Source organism: Mauremys mutica, chromosome 3 (assembly GCF_020497125.1).
Source record: "Mauremys mutica isolate MM-2020 ecotype Southern chromosome 3, ASM2049712v1, whole genome shotgun sequence".
Lineage (NCBI taxonomy): Eukaryota > Metazoa > Chordata > Testudines > Geoemydidae > Mauremys > Mauremys mutica.
In genome coordinates this window covers 1429780-1446638 of record NC_059074.1, presented here as the reverse complement: position 1 = coordinate 1446638, position 16859 = coordinate 1429780, and the positions used below count along the sequence as shown (strand labels likewise).

Here is a 16859-nt window from a genome sequence, read left to right as displayed (position 1 = left end):
AGTGCCCCGGGCACCTACCCCCTGCCCCCCTTTGCACTAGTGCCCCGGGCTCCTACCCCGTGCCCCCCCTTTGCACTAGTGCCCCGGGCACCTACCCCCTGCCCCCCCTTTGCACTAGTGCCCCGGGCACCTACCCCCTGCCTCTCCCTTTGCACTAGTGCCCCGGGCACCTACCCCCTGCCCCCCCTTTGCACTAGTGCCCCGGGCACCTACCCCCTGCCCCCCCTTTGCACTAGTGCCCCGGGCACCTACGGTCCTACCCCCCACAATACCGCCGATCCGACCCGTGCGGTGCCCGGCGGCTGAGTCAGGCCCATCCGGACCCCGACAAGCTCCCGCCCCTTCTCTGCATGGCCCCGCCCCGCCTCCAATCCCGTCCGCAGCTGAGCCCCGCCCCCGGCCGCGCCACCCAGACGCCCCGCCCCAGCACGTGACACGGGCGGCCGGGGTCAGGTGATGGGGAGAGGCGGGGCGAGGATGGCGCCCGTGCCCCCCCCCAGGGACTGCCCCGCCCCTCGGCCCGTGCCCCCCCCAGGGACTATCTCAGCCCGTGCCCCCCCAGGGGCTGCCCCCCCCCAGTCTGTGCCCCCCCGACAGGATGGTGGTGAGGCTGACCCCCCCCCCGATCTGTAACCCCCCCTGACCAAGGATGGCGCTGGGGCTGACCCCCCCCCCGGCCTGTTGCAGGCATAGCCCAGATGCACCGTGCGTGGGCTCTGCCCATCGGTTCACAGGGGCCCTGCACCTGGCTTGAGTTTCACACATGCGTGTGACACGTGGTGTGTAAATTCCCCCATTGATTTTTCTGGCTCCCTCCCCGCTGCAGTTTTAGATGGTAGTTATCCTGCCCTTACAATCTGCCAGCCTGGGGGGTTTCTGGGGGTTTGGTGGGGTGCCATGGAGAAGGACACAGAGGGAGCCCAGCGCCTGCGTCCGGCCCTCAGGACCAAGGCCCTGCAGGGGAAAGGCTCTGTGTCCAATTCCCCACCCCCAGGAACCAGCCTTTCTTTAAGGTGTGGGTGTCCTGGCCAGCTGCTTGACAGGCCCGTGGGATTCCCGTCTGCTGGGTCCCCTGGCTCCCAGCACAGACCTGCCCCTGGTCTAGGCCAGGCCTATTCCCGCCCACTGGGTGTGGAAGTACAAGCTCAAATCCTGCTCTGCCCCTGCCCAGCCCTGCAGAGTGGCTGGGACTGGCTGTGTTCACGAGCTGGCCCTGCCTTCTCCCTTGGATCCCTCCTCCGAGGGCCAGTGTCCTGAATCATAGAATCATAGACTCTCAGGGCTGGAAGGGGCCTCAGGAGGTGTCCAGTCCAACCCCCTGCTCAAAGCAGGACCAACCCCAACTAAATCATCCCAGCCAGGGCTTTGTCAAGCCTGACCTCAAACACCTCTAAGGACAATGCCCTGCCTCACCTTCCCTGTGTCACAGGGCGGGTCTGGCAGCCAGGAGGTGGGCAGTGAAGCGTCTGGAGGCACAAAGGTCCAGGCTGATAAGAGACTTGTTTATCCAGTAGAAGCAGCAAAGAATCCTGTGGCACCTTATAGACTAACAGACGTTTTGCAGCATGAGCTTTCGTGGGTGAATACCCACTTCTTCGGATGCAATTACTCCCTGGGTATTCACCCACGAAAGCTCATGCTGCAAAACGTCTGTTAGTCTATAAGGTGCCACAGGATTCTTTGCTGCTTCTACAGAACCAGACTAACCCGGCTCCCCCTCTGATACTTGTTTATCCAGGACCTTGTGCCCAGTCTCCAGACAGGGCCAATTAGGCAAGGAAGCCGTCTGCCTTCCAACTCCCTTTGTGAGTCCCAGCTCCCTGCAGGGCATTTCCAATTCACACCAGTCCCTCTCACTTCCCCTCCGCTTTTCTATTTCTAGCTCTTCTCTCCTTGCCTCCTGCCTGTACAGTGTTGCTGTGAGCTGCTAGCCAGCGGCTGTGTTCCACCCAGAGGTGGCTGCATTTCTCTGGCAGGTGAGTAATTGTCTGCAAAGCACTTGGGGATCCCAGGCACTATGTACCTGGGAGGGATCATTATGCCTCCCGCAGCCACTGTCTCCTGTTCTCTCATGCCCCCACCTCCCTGAGGAGTTGGAGAGCTGGGATCTAGGAAGTTATCCCTCTGAAATTAGACTGTCCTCCATGGGTAGGGCCCCTACCAAATTCACAGTCCACTTTGGTCAATTTCAGGGTCCTAGGTTTTTAAAAATCATAAATTTCATGATTTCAGCTATTTAAATCTGAAATTTCACAGTGTTGTAATTGTAGAGTCCTGACCCACAAAGGAGTTGTGGGCGGGTTGCAAGGTTATTGTAGGGTGGGGTCACGGTACTGCTACCCTTCACTGCGCTGGGTCTCTGGCCAATAGCAGCTGCTCTCCAGCCGCCCAGTTCTGAAGGCAACACAGAAGTAAGGGTGACAATACTGTGACCCCCGTCAGGACCCCTAGTTTGAGAAACCCTGGTCTCCCCTGTACGGTGTAGGGTAAAATCCGTACGGTGTAGGGTAAAAATACACAAAAGACCCAATTTCACAGTCCATGACGTGTTTTTCATGGCTGTGAATTTGGCAGGACCCTACCCATAGGCCTGTCCGTTTCCCCGTGTTTGAATTCCCTGCCGTTATTCCCAGCAGCGCCCTGTCCAGCCTGTCTCCTCGTTCCCGCTCGGCCCCAGGGGATTGCCAGCCACACTGGGCATCCCAGGCTCAGACTGGGGAGAGGGGGCGGGGCGATGGGTTAAAGTGGCCCGCCACTACAGCTGGGGGAGCACTGCAGGTCCCTCCAGCCCAGCAGAGATGGCCCGAGCCCTCCAGGGCCCCTAGAGAAGGGGCCTGCAGTGACGCTGGCTGGAAGGAGACGCAAAGGGCTCCCCCATGCACATGCTCCAGGCCAGAGCAGAGCAGCTGCTGGAATCAGGAAGGCCATTTCTGTCCATGAGACAGTGTGGCAGTTAGCTGCTGGGGGGGCAGGGGGCTATCACATAAGAACGGTCACAATGGGTCAAATCAAAGGTCCATCTAGCCCAGTATCCCGTCTTCCCACAGTGGCCTGTCACGGAGTGTGGGGGAGTCCGGCCCTGCACCCCTCTTCCTGGGACTCTCAGTGACTCTCAGCCAGCCAGTAAAACGGAAGGTTTATTGGACAGTAGGAACTCAGTCTACAGCAGAGCTTGTAGGCACAACCAGGACCCCTCAAGCAAGTCCTTCTGGGGGTTCAGAGTACTCAGATCCCTGCTTGGGGTTCCCTGCATTGTACCACCCAGCCCAAACTGAAACCAAAAATCCCCTCAGCAGCTCTCTTCCCTCTCCCCTCTCTTTGTTCAGTCTCCCAGGCAGGTGTGAATTCTCCCAACCCCCCTCCTGGCTCAGGTTACAGCGCAGGTAGATTTCTTCTCATCCCGAATGTAACTCCCCTGCTCCGTCACATGGCCAGTGCCAGGTGCCCCAGAGGGAATGAACAGAACAGGGAATCGTCCAGTGATCCTTCCCCTGTCGCCCCTTCCCAGCTTCTGGCAAACAAGAGGCTGGGGCACCAGCCCTGCCCAGCCTGGTTAATAGCCATTGATGGACCCGTCCTCCATGAACTTCTCTAGTTCTTGTTTGAACCCCATTATAGTCTTGGCTTTCCCTACATCCTCTGGCGAGGAGTTCCACAGGTTGACTGTGCGTTATGTGAAGTACTTCCCTATGTTTGTTTTAAACCTGCTGCCTGTCAATGTCATTGGGTGACTCCTAGTTTGTCTGTTAACTGACAGGTAAATAATACTTCGCTATTCACTCGCTCCACTCCAGTCATGGTTTTATAGACCTCTGTCATATCCCCACTTCATCGTCTCTTTCCAAGCTGAATGGCTGTAATGTTTGGAGTCTCTCCTCGTGTGGAAGCTCTTTCATGCCCCAGATTATCTTTGCTGCCCTTCTCTGAACCTTTTCCAGTTCCACTACATTGTTTTTGAGATGGGGCGACCACGTCTGCGTGCAGTATTCACGGATTTATATAGTGGCATTAGGATATTGTCTGTCGTCTTAGCTATCTCTTCCCTAATAGTCCCTCCAGTATTCTTAGCCTCTTTGACCGCGGCTGCGCATCGAGCTGAAATTTTCAGAGAACTATCCACTGTGACCCCCAGATTTTTCCTGGGTGTTACCAGCTAATTTCGACCCCATCACTATATGTGTATGGTTGGGATTGTGTTTCCAATGTGCATTTCTTTGCCATTTGGTCGCCCAGCCACGCAGTTTTGTGACTCTAACTCCTTGCACTCAGCTGTGGACTTAACTATCTTCAACAATTTTGTATCATCTGCAAACTTTGCCACCTCACTGTTCACCCCCTATTCCAGCTCATTTATGACTATGTCGAACACACTGGTCCCGGTACAGACCACTGGGGCCTCCTATTTACCTCTCTCCAGTGACTGATCCAGGAGGGGACCTTCCCTCTTGCCCTATGGCTCCTTAGTTACCTTAAGAGCCTTTGGGGAGGGACCTTGTCAAAGGCTTTCAGAAAGTCCAAGTCATTCCTAAAACTATTACAGGAAATTCTTACTCCATCCCCAGGTTATTCCCTGATGCCCCAGTGCCAATCTGCACAGTCCCCCGCGGGCTCCATCGAGCAGCTGTGATGTGCTGTCACAACGCCCCTTCGGCTTCTTGAGACAGAGCCACTGGCCCATGTAGCCAGGAAGAGGCAGTGTGGTTTAGGGGTTGGAGCATGGGGAACTGGGAGTGTTCTCACTGTGTCCCCCCGATCCCCCCCCACCCCAAAAAACCCTTCCGAGCCTCAGTTTCCCCACCTGCTCTGCTCCCCCCAGGGCTGTGAGACTTGGCTGGCTGTGTGCTCATTGCTGGCAGTGCTGGGCTGAGGCAGATGAGCAAGCTCTCCTGCCAGCCGCCAGCCAGGAGCTCCCCTCCCTGCCATCGCACATGAGTCAGAGCCTGGCTCTTCCCTCTGCCAGCGTGTGGGAGGGAGGAGAGGCAGCAGACGGGGCTTGGCTGGGGAGATGCACCTGAGGGAGGGCTCGGCTTGGCCCGCCCCTGGTTAATGTGTCAGCGGGTGCCTCCAGGGGCCCTGCGGCTAGGCCAGGGAGCCCCGCCGGTGAGTGAGGAGCGCGGCTGGGCACAGGTAGGTCGGCTCTGTGCCAGGGGGCAGAATCAGGGATGTGGGGGGAAGGGGTCTGGCTCTGCATGGCAAGGGGGGCTGGGGGGGGCGGTCCTGCAGCCAGCGATGCTATGGGAGGAAGGTGCAGCCCTTTCAGTCTGATCGCTGCAAGCGCAGAAGAGCAGCTGCCAGCTTGTGGGGGTGGGGGTTAGTCCGGACCCTGGCACCAGTGGGTGCTTGTGTCTGTGGGGGGAGATCTCGGGGCATTGGAGGGGCACCTGGGCATGTGTGCCTGCGTGTCGTGGCATGGCATGGCATGGGTGTAGGCACATGCGCCCATGTCCCTGGCCCCAGCGGGCCCCGCACGGCGGCATGGGAGCCCTGCGCAGGCCACTGCTCCTGCAGGCGTTTCCTTCCCGCTCACCCTCGCTCGCTGACCTTTGCCTTGGAAGGAGCTGGCCCTTGCTGTGCTCACCGGGTGGTTCTCAGGCCCCGCCCCAGCACCGGCAGAGCCCCGTCCTCCCCCAGCACCCCCAGGGCAGGGAGGGTGTCTGGGAGCTGGTGGGACATGGGCAGGACAGTGGGGGCAGCTCTGCTGGGCCCAGTCCCGGCTGCCCGGCGGCCTGGCTGGGAGGAGCAGGAGCCAGGCTGGGATCTTGGGGTCTGAGCAGGGACCCCCTGGCCCAGGCCCAGCAGCCCACTCAGTGTGGCTGGGAGCTGTGCCCAGCGGACACAGCTCCGGCCTGGAGGGACGAGCTTTCCAGCTCCGAATGAAACCCCCATAAAGCAAGTGCCTCATCCCGGGGGCATCCGGGGTCTCCCAGGACCCGCCCAGCTGCACCTGGCTTCTCCGGTCCCCCTCAACCACACACACCCCTGGGCAACCGCCACTGTCCTCGGCCAGGACCACCTGCTCCAGGGAGCAGCAAACCTCCCTCGGCCCCAGCCCCACGGCACCGTGGGCTCCAGTCACTCCTCCCCAGGCCAGGCGGGCCCAGGGTTTGCATCGGGTCGGAGTCCTGCCCAGCGCCGTTCCCAGAGCAGCCAGGCTGGGTGGAGACGCTTGACGGGACACCCCCCCCCCCCCGGCCCTGACACCCCATTGCCGGCCGGCCGTGGTCCAGTGCCCCCTGCTGGATGGGATGGGACCTTCCTCTGCCAGCGTGAGGGCCCTGCCCATCACCTCTGGGCTGCAGCCCCTGCCTCGCCGAGCGGCGGTTTGGGACTCCACCCACTACTGCACCCAAGGGACGGGGTCATTGTTATGGTCGGTGCTTTAATGGGGGCTTAGCCCCCGATGTCCTGCCCCTCCCCCAGCCCCCAGATCAGTCCTTCCCCCGCAGAGGTGGGCACCATCCTGCGCCCCTTGCCGGGGGGGGCAGGGCCCCCTGAGCTGCTTGGGTCCTTTTCTTCCCCCGCCACGGAGTGAGACTGGCCCCACCTGGCGGGGGGTGGGGGGGTGGAGAGCCCCACCTGCAGCAGCTCTGATTGGCTGCTCTACCCAAGGGCCGGGGCCAGTCAGAGGTGTGTCCCCTGGCGCTGTGCTGCACGCTGCCCCCCCAGTCACAGTTACTGCCCCCTCGCCTCCAGCACTGGGCCATCCCACGGCAGGCGCGCGGCAGGCAGTGTGGGGCAGCTGGCATGGGGTGGGGTCCTGAGGCAGATGTGGGGCAGGTGTGACTAGGTGGCCCAGGGAAGGTAGTGTGGGGGCATGGGGCAGGTGTGGGGCAGGCCGCATGGGCCAGGTAGAATGGGACAGAGGCCCTGAGGCAGATGTGGGGCAGGCATCCCAGAGCAGGTGAGGGGCACCGTGGGGTGAGTGTGGGGCCAGCAGACAGTGCCGGCAGCAGGGGAACAACTGAGAGAACCGGGGCTGGAAGGGCCGGGAAGGGCTATTCCTGCCCATGGGGGGAGCCAGGGAGCAAGGCCACTTCTGAGGCAGGGCAGACCCTGGCAGGGGGCTCGGGGCATGGCCAGGGGGTGTGGAGCTCAGGCTGGGGCTGGGAAATGGGGCTTAAATAGGAGGGTTCATGGATCAGGCAGGGGGATCAGGGGCCACGGGGCACAGGGCTCGGGCAGGGGGCGGGGGGGCCACGGGGCGCAGGGCTCGGGAAGGGGGCTGGGGGGCCACGGGGCGCTGGGCTCGGGAAGGGGGCTGGGGGGCCACGGGGCGCAGGGCTCGGGCAGGGGGCGGGGGGGCCACGGGGCGCAGGGCTCGGGCAGCGCGAGGGGGGGCCACGGGGCGCAGGGCTCGGGCAGGAGGCTGGGGGGCCACGGGGCACAGGGCTCGGGCAGGGGGCGGGGGGGCCACGGGGCGCAGGGCTCGGGCAGGGGGCGGGGGGGCCACGGGGCGCAGGGCTCGGGCAGGGGGCGGGGGGCCACGGGGCACAGGGCTCGGGGAGGAGGCGGGGGGGCCACGGGGCGCAGGGCTCGGGCAGGGGGCGGGGGGAGCATGGGGCTTGGGCAGGGGGCTGGGACACAGAGTCTCTGTCTCTGGCTGCCTCAATAGTTTAAACTCCTCAGTGATCTTGGGCACATTGGTCACGTGCCCTGCAACGCTGTCCCCCCTGCAGCCTCCGTCACAACAGCGCCCCAGGGACTGCCCCGTCTCTGGTAAAGGAGCGGTACTTACCGGTATTCCTGGCCTTGCTAGTGTTACTGCCACCACTGGAGCATTTCATTTCAAAGGGGAACTACACACAAACGAGGGGGTTAGCTAAAGGGAAATTAAAAGGTATAGTGAGGGATAGCTCAGTGGTTTGAGCATGGGCCTGCTAAACCCAGGGGTTGTGAGTTCAATCCTTGAGGGGGCCACTTAGGGATCTGGGGCAAAAATTGGTCCTGCTAGTGAAGGCAGGGGCTGGACTCGATGACCTTTCAAGGTCCCTTCCAGTTCTAGGAGATTGGTATAGCTCCAAATAAATAAATAAAAAAGACTAGAGGGAAATCCCTGCAAGCTGCATGGACACTTTCTAAAGACACCAGACTAGAGGCCCAACTTAAATCTATACCCCCAAACTAAAAAACCTAGTAGGTGAACCAAAAAAGTGCCACCGTGGCTAAACAAGAAAGTAAAAGAAGCAGAGAGAGGCAAAGAGGAATCCTTTAAACAGGGGAGTTAAATCCTAGTGGGGAAAATAGAAAGAAGCATGAACTCCGGCAAGTGAAGTGTAAAAATATAATTAGGAAGGCCAAGAAAGAATGTGAAGAACAGCTGGCCGAAGACTCAAAAACTAACAGCAAAATGTTTTTAAGTACATCAGAAGCAGGAAGCTGCTAACCAACCAGTGGGGCCCCTGGACGATCGAGATGCTAAAGGAGCACTCGTGAATGAATTCTTTGCATTGGTCTTCACGGCTGAGCGTGTGAGGGAGATTCCCAAACCCCAGCCATTCTTCTTAGGTGACGGTTTTACAAAAGGTAGATTGTGCCAAACCAACCTAATCTCCTTTGAGAAGGTAACAGATTTTTTAGATAAAGGAAACGCAGTGGATCTAATTTACCTCGATTTCAGTAAGGCATTTGATACGGTTCCACATGGGGAATTATTAGCTAAGTTGGAAAAGATGGGGATCAATCTGAAAATTGAAAGGTGGATAAGGAACTGGTTAAAGGGGAGACTACAACAGGTCGTACTGAAGGGTGAACTGTCAGGCTGGAGGGAGGTTACTAGTGGAGTTCCTCAGGGATCAGTTTTGGGACCAATCTTGTTTAATCTTTTTATTACTGACCTTGGAACAAAAAGTGGGAATGTGCTAATAAAGTTTGCAGATGACACAAAGCTGGGAGGTATTGCCAATACAGAGAAGGACCGGGATATCCTACAGGAAGATCTGGATGACCTTGTAAACTGGATCAAGAGTAATAGGATGAAATTTAATAGTGAAAAGTCAGGGGCGGCTCTAGGAATTGCACCGCCCCAAGCAGGGCGGCACGCTGCGGGGGGCGCTCTGGCAGTCGCCAGTCCCGCGGCTCTGGTGGACCTCCTGCAGACAAGCCTGTGGAGGGTCTGCTGGTCCCGCGGCTCCGGTGGACCTCCTGCAGACATGCCTGCGGATGCTCCACCGAAGCCGCGGGACCAGCGGACCCTCCGCAGGCTTGTCTGCAGGAGGTCCACCAGAGCTGCCTGCCACCCTCCCGCAGCACGCCGCCCCAAGCACGCGCTTGGCACGCTGGGGTCTGGAGCCGGCCCTGTGAAAAGTGCAAGGTCATGCATTTAGGGATTAATAAATTGGGGACGCCTCAGTTGGAAGTAACAGAGGAGGAGAAGGACCTCAGAGTATTGATTGATCTCAGGATGTCTATGAGCCGCCAATGTGATATGGCTGTGAAAAAAGCTAATGTGGTCTTGGGATGCATCAGGTGAGGTATTTCCTGTAGAGATGGTATGATGGGATAGCCTAATTTTGGCAATTAATTGATCTTTGACTACTAGCGGTAAATATGCCCAATGGTCTGTGATGGGATGTTAGATGAGGTGGGATCTGAGTTACTGCAGAGAATTCTTTCCTGGGTGCTGGCTGGTGAGTCTTGCCCACTTGCTTAGGGTTTGGCTGATGGCCATATTTGGGGTCGGGAAGGAATTTTCCTCCAGGGCAGATTGGCAGAAGCCCTGGGGGGTTTTCGCCTTCCTCTGCAGTGTGGGGCACGGGTCACTTGCTGGAAGGTTCTCTGCACCTTGAAGTCTTTAAACTATGATTTGAGGACTTCAATAGCTCAGACACAGATTAGGGGTTTGTTACAGGAGTGGGGGGTGAGATTCTGTGGCCTGTGTTGTGCAGGACGTCAGACTAGACGATCATAATGGTCCCTTCTGACCTTAGAGTCTATGAGTCCAACTGTCCCAGACTGAGGTGTCGTCAGAGGAGGTTTTGGAACAAATTGATAAATTAAACAGTAATAAATGGTCAGGACCAGATGGTATCACCCAAGAGCTCGGAAGGAACCCAAATGTGAAATTGCAGAACTACTAACTGTGCTCCAGGGGTGATCCCAGCAATTACAGGCCAGTGAGCCTAACTTCAGTACTGGGCAAACTGGTTGAAACTATAGTAAAGAACAGAATTGTTAGACACAGGGATGAACACCCATTGTTGGGGCAGAGTTAACACAGCCAGGGCCTGTGTTAGGCCCTGCCTAGGGCCACTGGCGTTCTAGGGGCGCCTCACCTCTATAAAACTGTGCAACACAAAGGTCAGCTGTGGGGGGTGCTGAAAATGCTGTGCTGGGGGGTGCGAAAAGTGTAAATCTGGCCGTGAACATGGCTTTTGTAAAGGGAAATCATGCCTCACCAGTCTACTAGAATTCTTTGAGGGGGTCGACAAGCATGTGGACAAGGGGGATCCAGTGGCTATAGTGGACTTAGATTTTCAGAAAGCCTTTGACAAGGTCCCTCACCAAAGGCTCTTAGGCAGTCAGCTGTCATGGGATAAGAGGGAAGGTCCTCTCATGGGTCAGTAACTGGTTAAAAGACAGGAATAGAGAGAGGTGAAGAGTGGGATCCCGCAGTGCTCTGAACCGGGACCAGTGCTGTTCAACATTGTGACAGGTTCCCCCTGGGACTGGGGTACCACTGAGTCCTCTGACCCACCAGCCAGGACTCCCTCTCACAGTGTACTGCTGTGACAAGCTACACAGCTCTCCAAGCCTGCACTTTCACCAGCATTCACACCGGTCGGGACACTCCCAGGTGCAGTCACATGCAGGCTCTCTGACCACCAGCCTCCCAGCCTGGGACCCCAGAGCAGTACGTCCTGCCCTGGTCAAATCTGGCCAGTATATGGGTTTAACACCTGGTCCACCTCTCCCTCAGTGTGACAAGGACTTGTGGTAACCAAGCTGAGATTTTCCCCAGGCACCTTAGCTCAATGCACATTGGTTTGGATTAAAACATAAAGTAAGTTTATTAACTACAAAAAGATAGATGTGAAGTGATTATAAGTGATAGCAAACAGCTCAAAGCAGACCCCTGTTTAAGGCACAAGCTGCCTTTGCTTTGCAGCTTGGGTTTGCCAGGTTTTCATACACAGGCTAGGAATCCCTTTAGCCTGGGACCATCACTTCCCCAGTTCAGTCTTTGTTCCTCTGGTGTTTCCAGGTGTGGTGTTGTAGGGAGAGTGAGGTCCCATCATGATGTCATTTCCCCCTTTTGTATCTTCTTCCCACTCGCTGGAAATAGGGTGACCAGACAGCAAGTGTGGCAAATCGGGATGGGGTGGGGGGTAATAGGAGCCTATATAAGAAAAAGACCCAAAATCAGGATTGTCCCTATAAAATCAGGACATCTGGTCACCCTAGCTGGAAAGCTCCTTTGCTGTGACCTGGGTCAGACCGTTCCCATGGGGCAGTGCTCTCTCAGAGAGGTTTCTATTGCACACAGTTCCTGGGGTGATCCTGGTGCTCGTGTGCATTTCCTCAGTGAGCCATTAACATTGTTTGGCCTTGTTACTGTTGTACCTGAAAGGCTGCTTGGGGGTGTTTTCAACCTCACGGCATGTTTCAGTAACACCTACATAGCCAAACTTCATAACTTCATGTACGTTAGTTAATAGCACATACAATCCAGTGAGAGATTACTGGCCAGCAGATCAAGACGTTTAGAATGACACCTCACAGGGCCGACTCTGTGTAAAACGTAGCCTCATTATATGAGAGTGGTGAATATGGGGGTGCCAGGGTGTCACAAACATATTCATAAACCATTTGGAAAAAGGGGTAAACAGTGAGGTGGCAAAATTTGCAGAAGATACGAAACTACTCCAGCTAGTTAGGCCCAAAGGAGATTGTGAAGAGTTACAAAGGGATCTCACAAAACTGGGTGACTGGGCAACAAAATGGCGGCTGAAATTCAAGGTTGATAACTGCAAAGTAACACACATTGGAAAACATAAATACAGCTATACATACAGAGGTGAAAGTAAGCCGGTCCGGTCCGGTCCGGCGTACCAGCAAGAGCCAGTACGCCGTGCTGGACCGCACCGGCTTCCACGGCGGGGATTGAAAGGGCTCTGGGCTGCCCACCGCTGCGGGCAGCCCAGAGCCCTTTGAATCCTGGCTGCAGCTGAGATTTAAAGGGGTCAGAGCTCCCCGCGGCTGGGGGCAGCCCAGAGCCCTTTGAATCCCGGCCACAGCTCCGGCGGCCAGGCAGGGGCCGGGATTTAAAGGGCTCATAGCTCCCCTCAGCGGCAGGTGCTCTGGGCCCTTTAAATCCCTGCCCCAGCCCCGCAAAGCTCGGGGTTCCCCCCAGCGGCCAGAGCCCCGGGCCCTTTAATTTGCCCCTGAGCCCTGGGGGGCTCCCAGCCACCTCTGCAGCTGGGAGCCCCTGGTTGATTTAAAGGCCCTGGGTCTCCCAGCCACAGCTGGTTCCCCAGGGCCTTTAAATCTTGAGAGGCCCCGCCCCTTCTGGATGAGGCCACGCCTCTTCTGGATGAGGCCACGCCCCCTCGGGACTCCGGCAGTACCGGTAAGTCCTGTAAGTTACTTTCACCCCTGTATACATATGAAATGATGGGGTCTAAACTAGCTGTTTCCACTCAAGAAAGATCTTGGTGTCATTGTGGAGAGTTCTCTGAAAACATCCACTCAATGTGCAGCGACAGCCAAAAAAGCGAACAGCATGTTGAGAATCATTATGAAAGAGATAGATAATGAGACAGAAAATATCAGATTGCTGCTATATAAATCCCTGGTACGCCCACAGCTTGAATACTGCATGCAGATGTGGTCGCCCCATCTCAAAAAAAATCTATTGGAATTGGAAAAGGTTCAGAAAAGGGCAACAAAAATTATTAGGTGTATGGAATGGCTTCCATCTGAGGAGAGATTAAACAGACTGGGACTTTTCAGCTTGGAAAAGAGACGACTAAGGCGGGATATGGCAGAGATCTATAAAATCATGCCTGGTGTGGAGACAGTAAATAAGGACGTGTTCTTTACTCCTCCTCATACCTCAAGAACCAGGGGTCACCAAATGAAATGAACAGGCAGCAGGATTAAAACAAACACAAGGCAGTATTTCTTCACACAACGCACAGTCAGCCCAGGGAACTCTTTGCCATTGGATGTTGTGAAGGCCAAGACTATAACAGGGTTCAAACAAGAACTAGATAAGTTCATGGAGGACGGGTCCATCAATGGCTATTAGCCAGGCTGGGCAGGGATGGTGTCTCTAGTCTCTGTTTGCAGGAGCCAGGAATGCGCGACAGGGGAGGGATCACTGGACGATTCCCTGCTCTGTTCATTCCCTCTGGGGCACCTGGCATTGGTCAATATCAGAAGACAGGACGCTGGGCTAGATCAGTTGTCACCAACCCGTCGATCACAATCAACTGGTCGATCCTGGAGCTTCTGCCAGTCGATTGTGATCTCCGGGCTGCTAAAAGCCCAGTGGCGCAGCAGGGCTCAGGCAGGCTGCCTGCCTGCCCTGGCCCCATGGCGCTCCCGGAGGTGGCTGGCTGCTGGCACGTCTCTGCGGCCCTGGGGGGCAGCGGGGGAGCTGGCTCCGTGTGCTGTCCCCTACTCCAGGGGCCACAGAGACGGGAGCGGCATGGGGCCAGGGTAGGGAGGCAGCCTGCCTGAGCCCTGCTGTGGCTGGTTGCGAGCTGCCCGGGGTAAGCGCCTCCCGGCCGGAGCCTGCACCTCGCACCCCCTCCTTCACTCCAATCCCCTGTCCCAGCCCAGACCCCCCTCCTGCACCAAACTCCCTCCCAGAGCCCATTCCCTTCACTCCTGCACCCCAAGCCCCTGCCCCAGGCTCAGCCCAGAGCCCCCTGCCCCAGCCCGGTGAAAGGGAGGGAGGGGGGAATGGCGTGAATGGGTCGGGACAGATCCTGGGTTGATCTTAAATTCCAGAAGTGATCTTGTGCGTAAAAAGGTTGGAGACCACTGGGCTAGATGGACCTTTGGTCTGACCCCGCCTGGCTGTTCTTTGGTTCACTGATGCTGTTCACTCTTCCCTCACCCAAAATGCCATGCAGGGTTGGTGCCGTGTTGGTGCAGTTGAACAGCTGCTGCCTGTGTTCCACCCCAGAGGTGGCTGTGGGGGAGCACGGGAGTAAATACAGTACCAGACACATGCAGGGTAATTTCAGTTCCTCGGTGCCCCACAGTAGGGCGCTCACTGATTCAGTTACTCAGGGTTGCTTAGCTAAGGTGTGGGGCCAAGAATTCATGCCCACGTATGTGGGGCAGGGACGTACCACAGGTAGGAGCTGGGCAAGGAGTTACGGTGTGTAAAGCAAAGAGAATGTGGGGAGTTGGTAAGATTTATGAAGATTGAAAAATCATGGCGATCGGGGGAGGTCCCGGACGACTGGAAAAAGGCTAATGTAGTGCCCATCTTTAAAAAAGGGAAGAAGGAAGATCCAGGGAACTACAGGCCAGTCAGCCTCACCTCAGTCCCTGGAAAAATCATGGAACAGGTCCTCAAGGAATCAATCCTGAACCACTTAAAGGAGGGGAAAGTGATCAGGAACAGTCAGCATGGATTCACCAAGGGCAAGTCATGCCTGACTAACCTAATTGCCTTCTATGACGAGGTAACCGGCTCTGTGGATGAGGGGAAAGCAGTGGATGTGCTATTTCTGGACTTTAGCAAAGCTTTTGATAGTCTCCCACAGTATTCTTGCCCTCAAGTTAAAGAAGTCTGGGCTGGATGAATGGACGGTAAGGTGGATAGAAAACTGGCTAGATGGTCGGGCTCAATGGGTAGTGATCAATGGTTCCATGTCTAGTTGGCAGCCGGTATCAAGTGGAGTGCCCCAAGGGTCGGTGCTGGGGCCGGTTTTATTCAATATCTTCATTAACAATCTGGAGGATGGTGTGGACTGCACCCTTAGCAAGTTTGCAGATGACACTAAACTGGGAGGAGTGGTTGATACGCTGGAGGGTAGGGATAGGACACAGAGGGACCTAGACAAATTAGAGGATTGGGCCAAAAGAAATATGATGAGGTTCAACAAGGACAAGTGCAGAGTCCTGCACTTAGGACGGAAGAATCCCATGCACTGCTACAGACTAGGGACCGAATGGCTGGGCAGCAGTTCTGTAGAAAAGGACCTAGGGGTTACGGTGGACGAAAAGCTGAATATGAGTCAACAGTGTGCCCTTGCTGCCAAGAAGGATAATGGCATTTTGGGTTGTATAAGTAGGGGCATTTCCAGCAGATCAAGGGATGTGATCATTCCCCTCTACTCAGCACTGGTGAGGCCTCATTTGGAGTACTGTGTCCAGTTTTGGGCCCCACACTACAAGAAGGATGTGGATAAATTGGAGAGAGTCCAACGGAGGTCAACAAAAATGATTAGGGGGCTGGAGCACATGACTTATGAGGAGAGGCTGAGGGAACTGGGATTGTTTAGTCTGCAGAAGAGAAGAATGAGGGGGGGGATATGATAGCTGCTTTCAACTACCTGAAAGGGGGTTCCAAAGAGGATGGATCTAGACTGTTCTCAGTGGTAGAAGATGACAGAACAAGGAGCAATGGTCTCAAGTTGCAGAGGGGGAGGTTTAGGTTGGACATTAGGAAAAACTTTTTCACTAGGAGGGTGGTGAAGAACTGGAATGGGTTACCTAGGGAGGTAGTGGAATCTCCTTCCTTAGAGGTTTTTAAGGTCAGGCTTGACAAAGCCCTGGCTGGGATGATTTAGTTGGGTTTGGTCCTGCTTTGAGCAGGGGGTTGGACTAGATACCTCCTGAGGTCCCTTCCAACCCTGAGATTCTATGATTCTATGAACCAGCTGCGTGACTCAGTTTCCCCACTCCCTGGGTACTGCTGCCAGCCCCGGGGGTGAAGTGTTCATTCCTGCTCTGGGATGGAAGGCGTGAGCGGCTGGGATCTCCAGGAGATTCTGTTCAGGTTGCTGATTCCCCTGGGATTCTCCGTCCCATGGGTGGCATGGCCATGTGGCGGGATCCAGGCTGGTGTGCCGTGCTAAGGGTCCCTGGGTGTATGTGCGGCTGGCGGTGACTAGGCCGGGGAGGGCAGGATTCGCTCCATCCTGCTAGTGCATGTCCCTGTCTGTCTCTAACAGCCCGAGGACGGCGTAGGCCAGCTGCCCAGCCCCCGCCCAGGCTGGGAGATGGACCAGCAGCTACGAGAGCGGTGGCTGCAGGAGGAGCGGGAGTATCTGCAGAGCATGGCGAGGCGGACAGGCACGCAGGAGCAGGGTAAGAGGGACGGGGTGCCCCTGGGGGGGGGGCATGTGGCTTTCCCCACACCCCTGCTGACTACAGGGCTTACCTCTGAGCAAGGTAGCCCCCGGCTGGGTCCATCACCGGGCCCTGCCAAGCTCGGCCTGGCCTGGCTGAGGTTCCTTGTCTAATCGGTGTTTTGCACACAGGGCTGCCTAGCGGCTGACCAGTGACACACTCTGAGCCATTAGCGATTCTCTTCAAGACGGGAGAGATTCCATAAGACTGGAAAAGGGCAAATCTAGTGCCCATCTCTAAAAAGGGAAATAGGGACAACCCAGGGAATTACAGCCCAGTCAGCTTAACTTCTGTACCCTGAAAGATAATGGAGCAAATAATGAAGCAATCACTTTGCAAACACCTAGAAGATAATGAGGTGATAAGTGACAGTCAGCATGGATTTGTCAAACCAACCTGAGAGCTTTCTTTGACTGGGTAACAAGCCTTGTGGATGGGGGGAAGCAGTAGATGTGGTCTATCTTGACTTTAGTAAGGCTTTTGATACTGTCTCGCATGACCTGCTCATAAACAAACTGGGGAAATACAACCTAGATGGAGCTACTATA

The 16859-nt window shown here is 56.3% G+C and overlaps 1 protein-coding gene across 3 annotated transcripts in view; it reads left to right on the top strand.

Moving 5' to 3' along the window:
- The first annotated feature begins 4998 nt into the window (after nucleotides 1–4998).
- Nucleotides 4999–16859, top strand: part of LOC123365697 (cGMP-dependent protein kinase 1-like) — a 63575-nt gene continuing 51714 nt past the window's right edge. For 2 of the 3 annotated variants that reach the window (XM_045008520.1, XR_006577701.1), the window contains exons 1-2: nucleotides 4999–5127; nucleotides 16134–16269. In XM_045008520.1, coding sequence (XP_044864455.1) covers nucleotides 5047–5127; nucleotides 16134–16269 — 217 coding nt within the window. In that variant the 5' untranslated portion in view covers nucleotides 4999–5046. Of the gene's footprint in view, nucleotides 5128–8397; nucleotides 8524–16133; nucleotides 16270–16859 lie in introns of those variants that run through there. The other variant, XM_045008521.1, reaches the window with a different exon arrangement.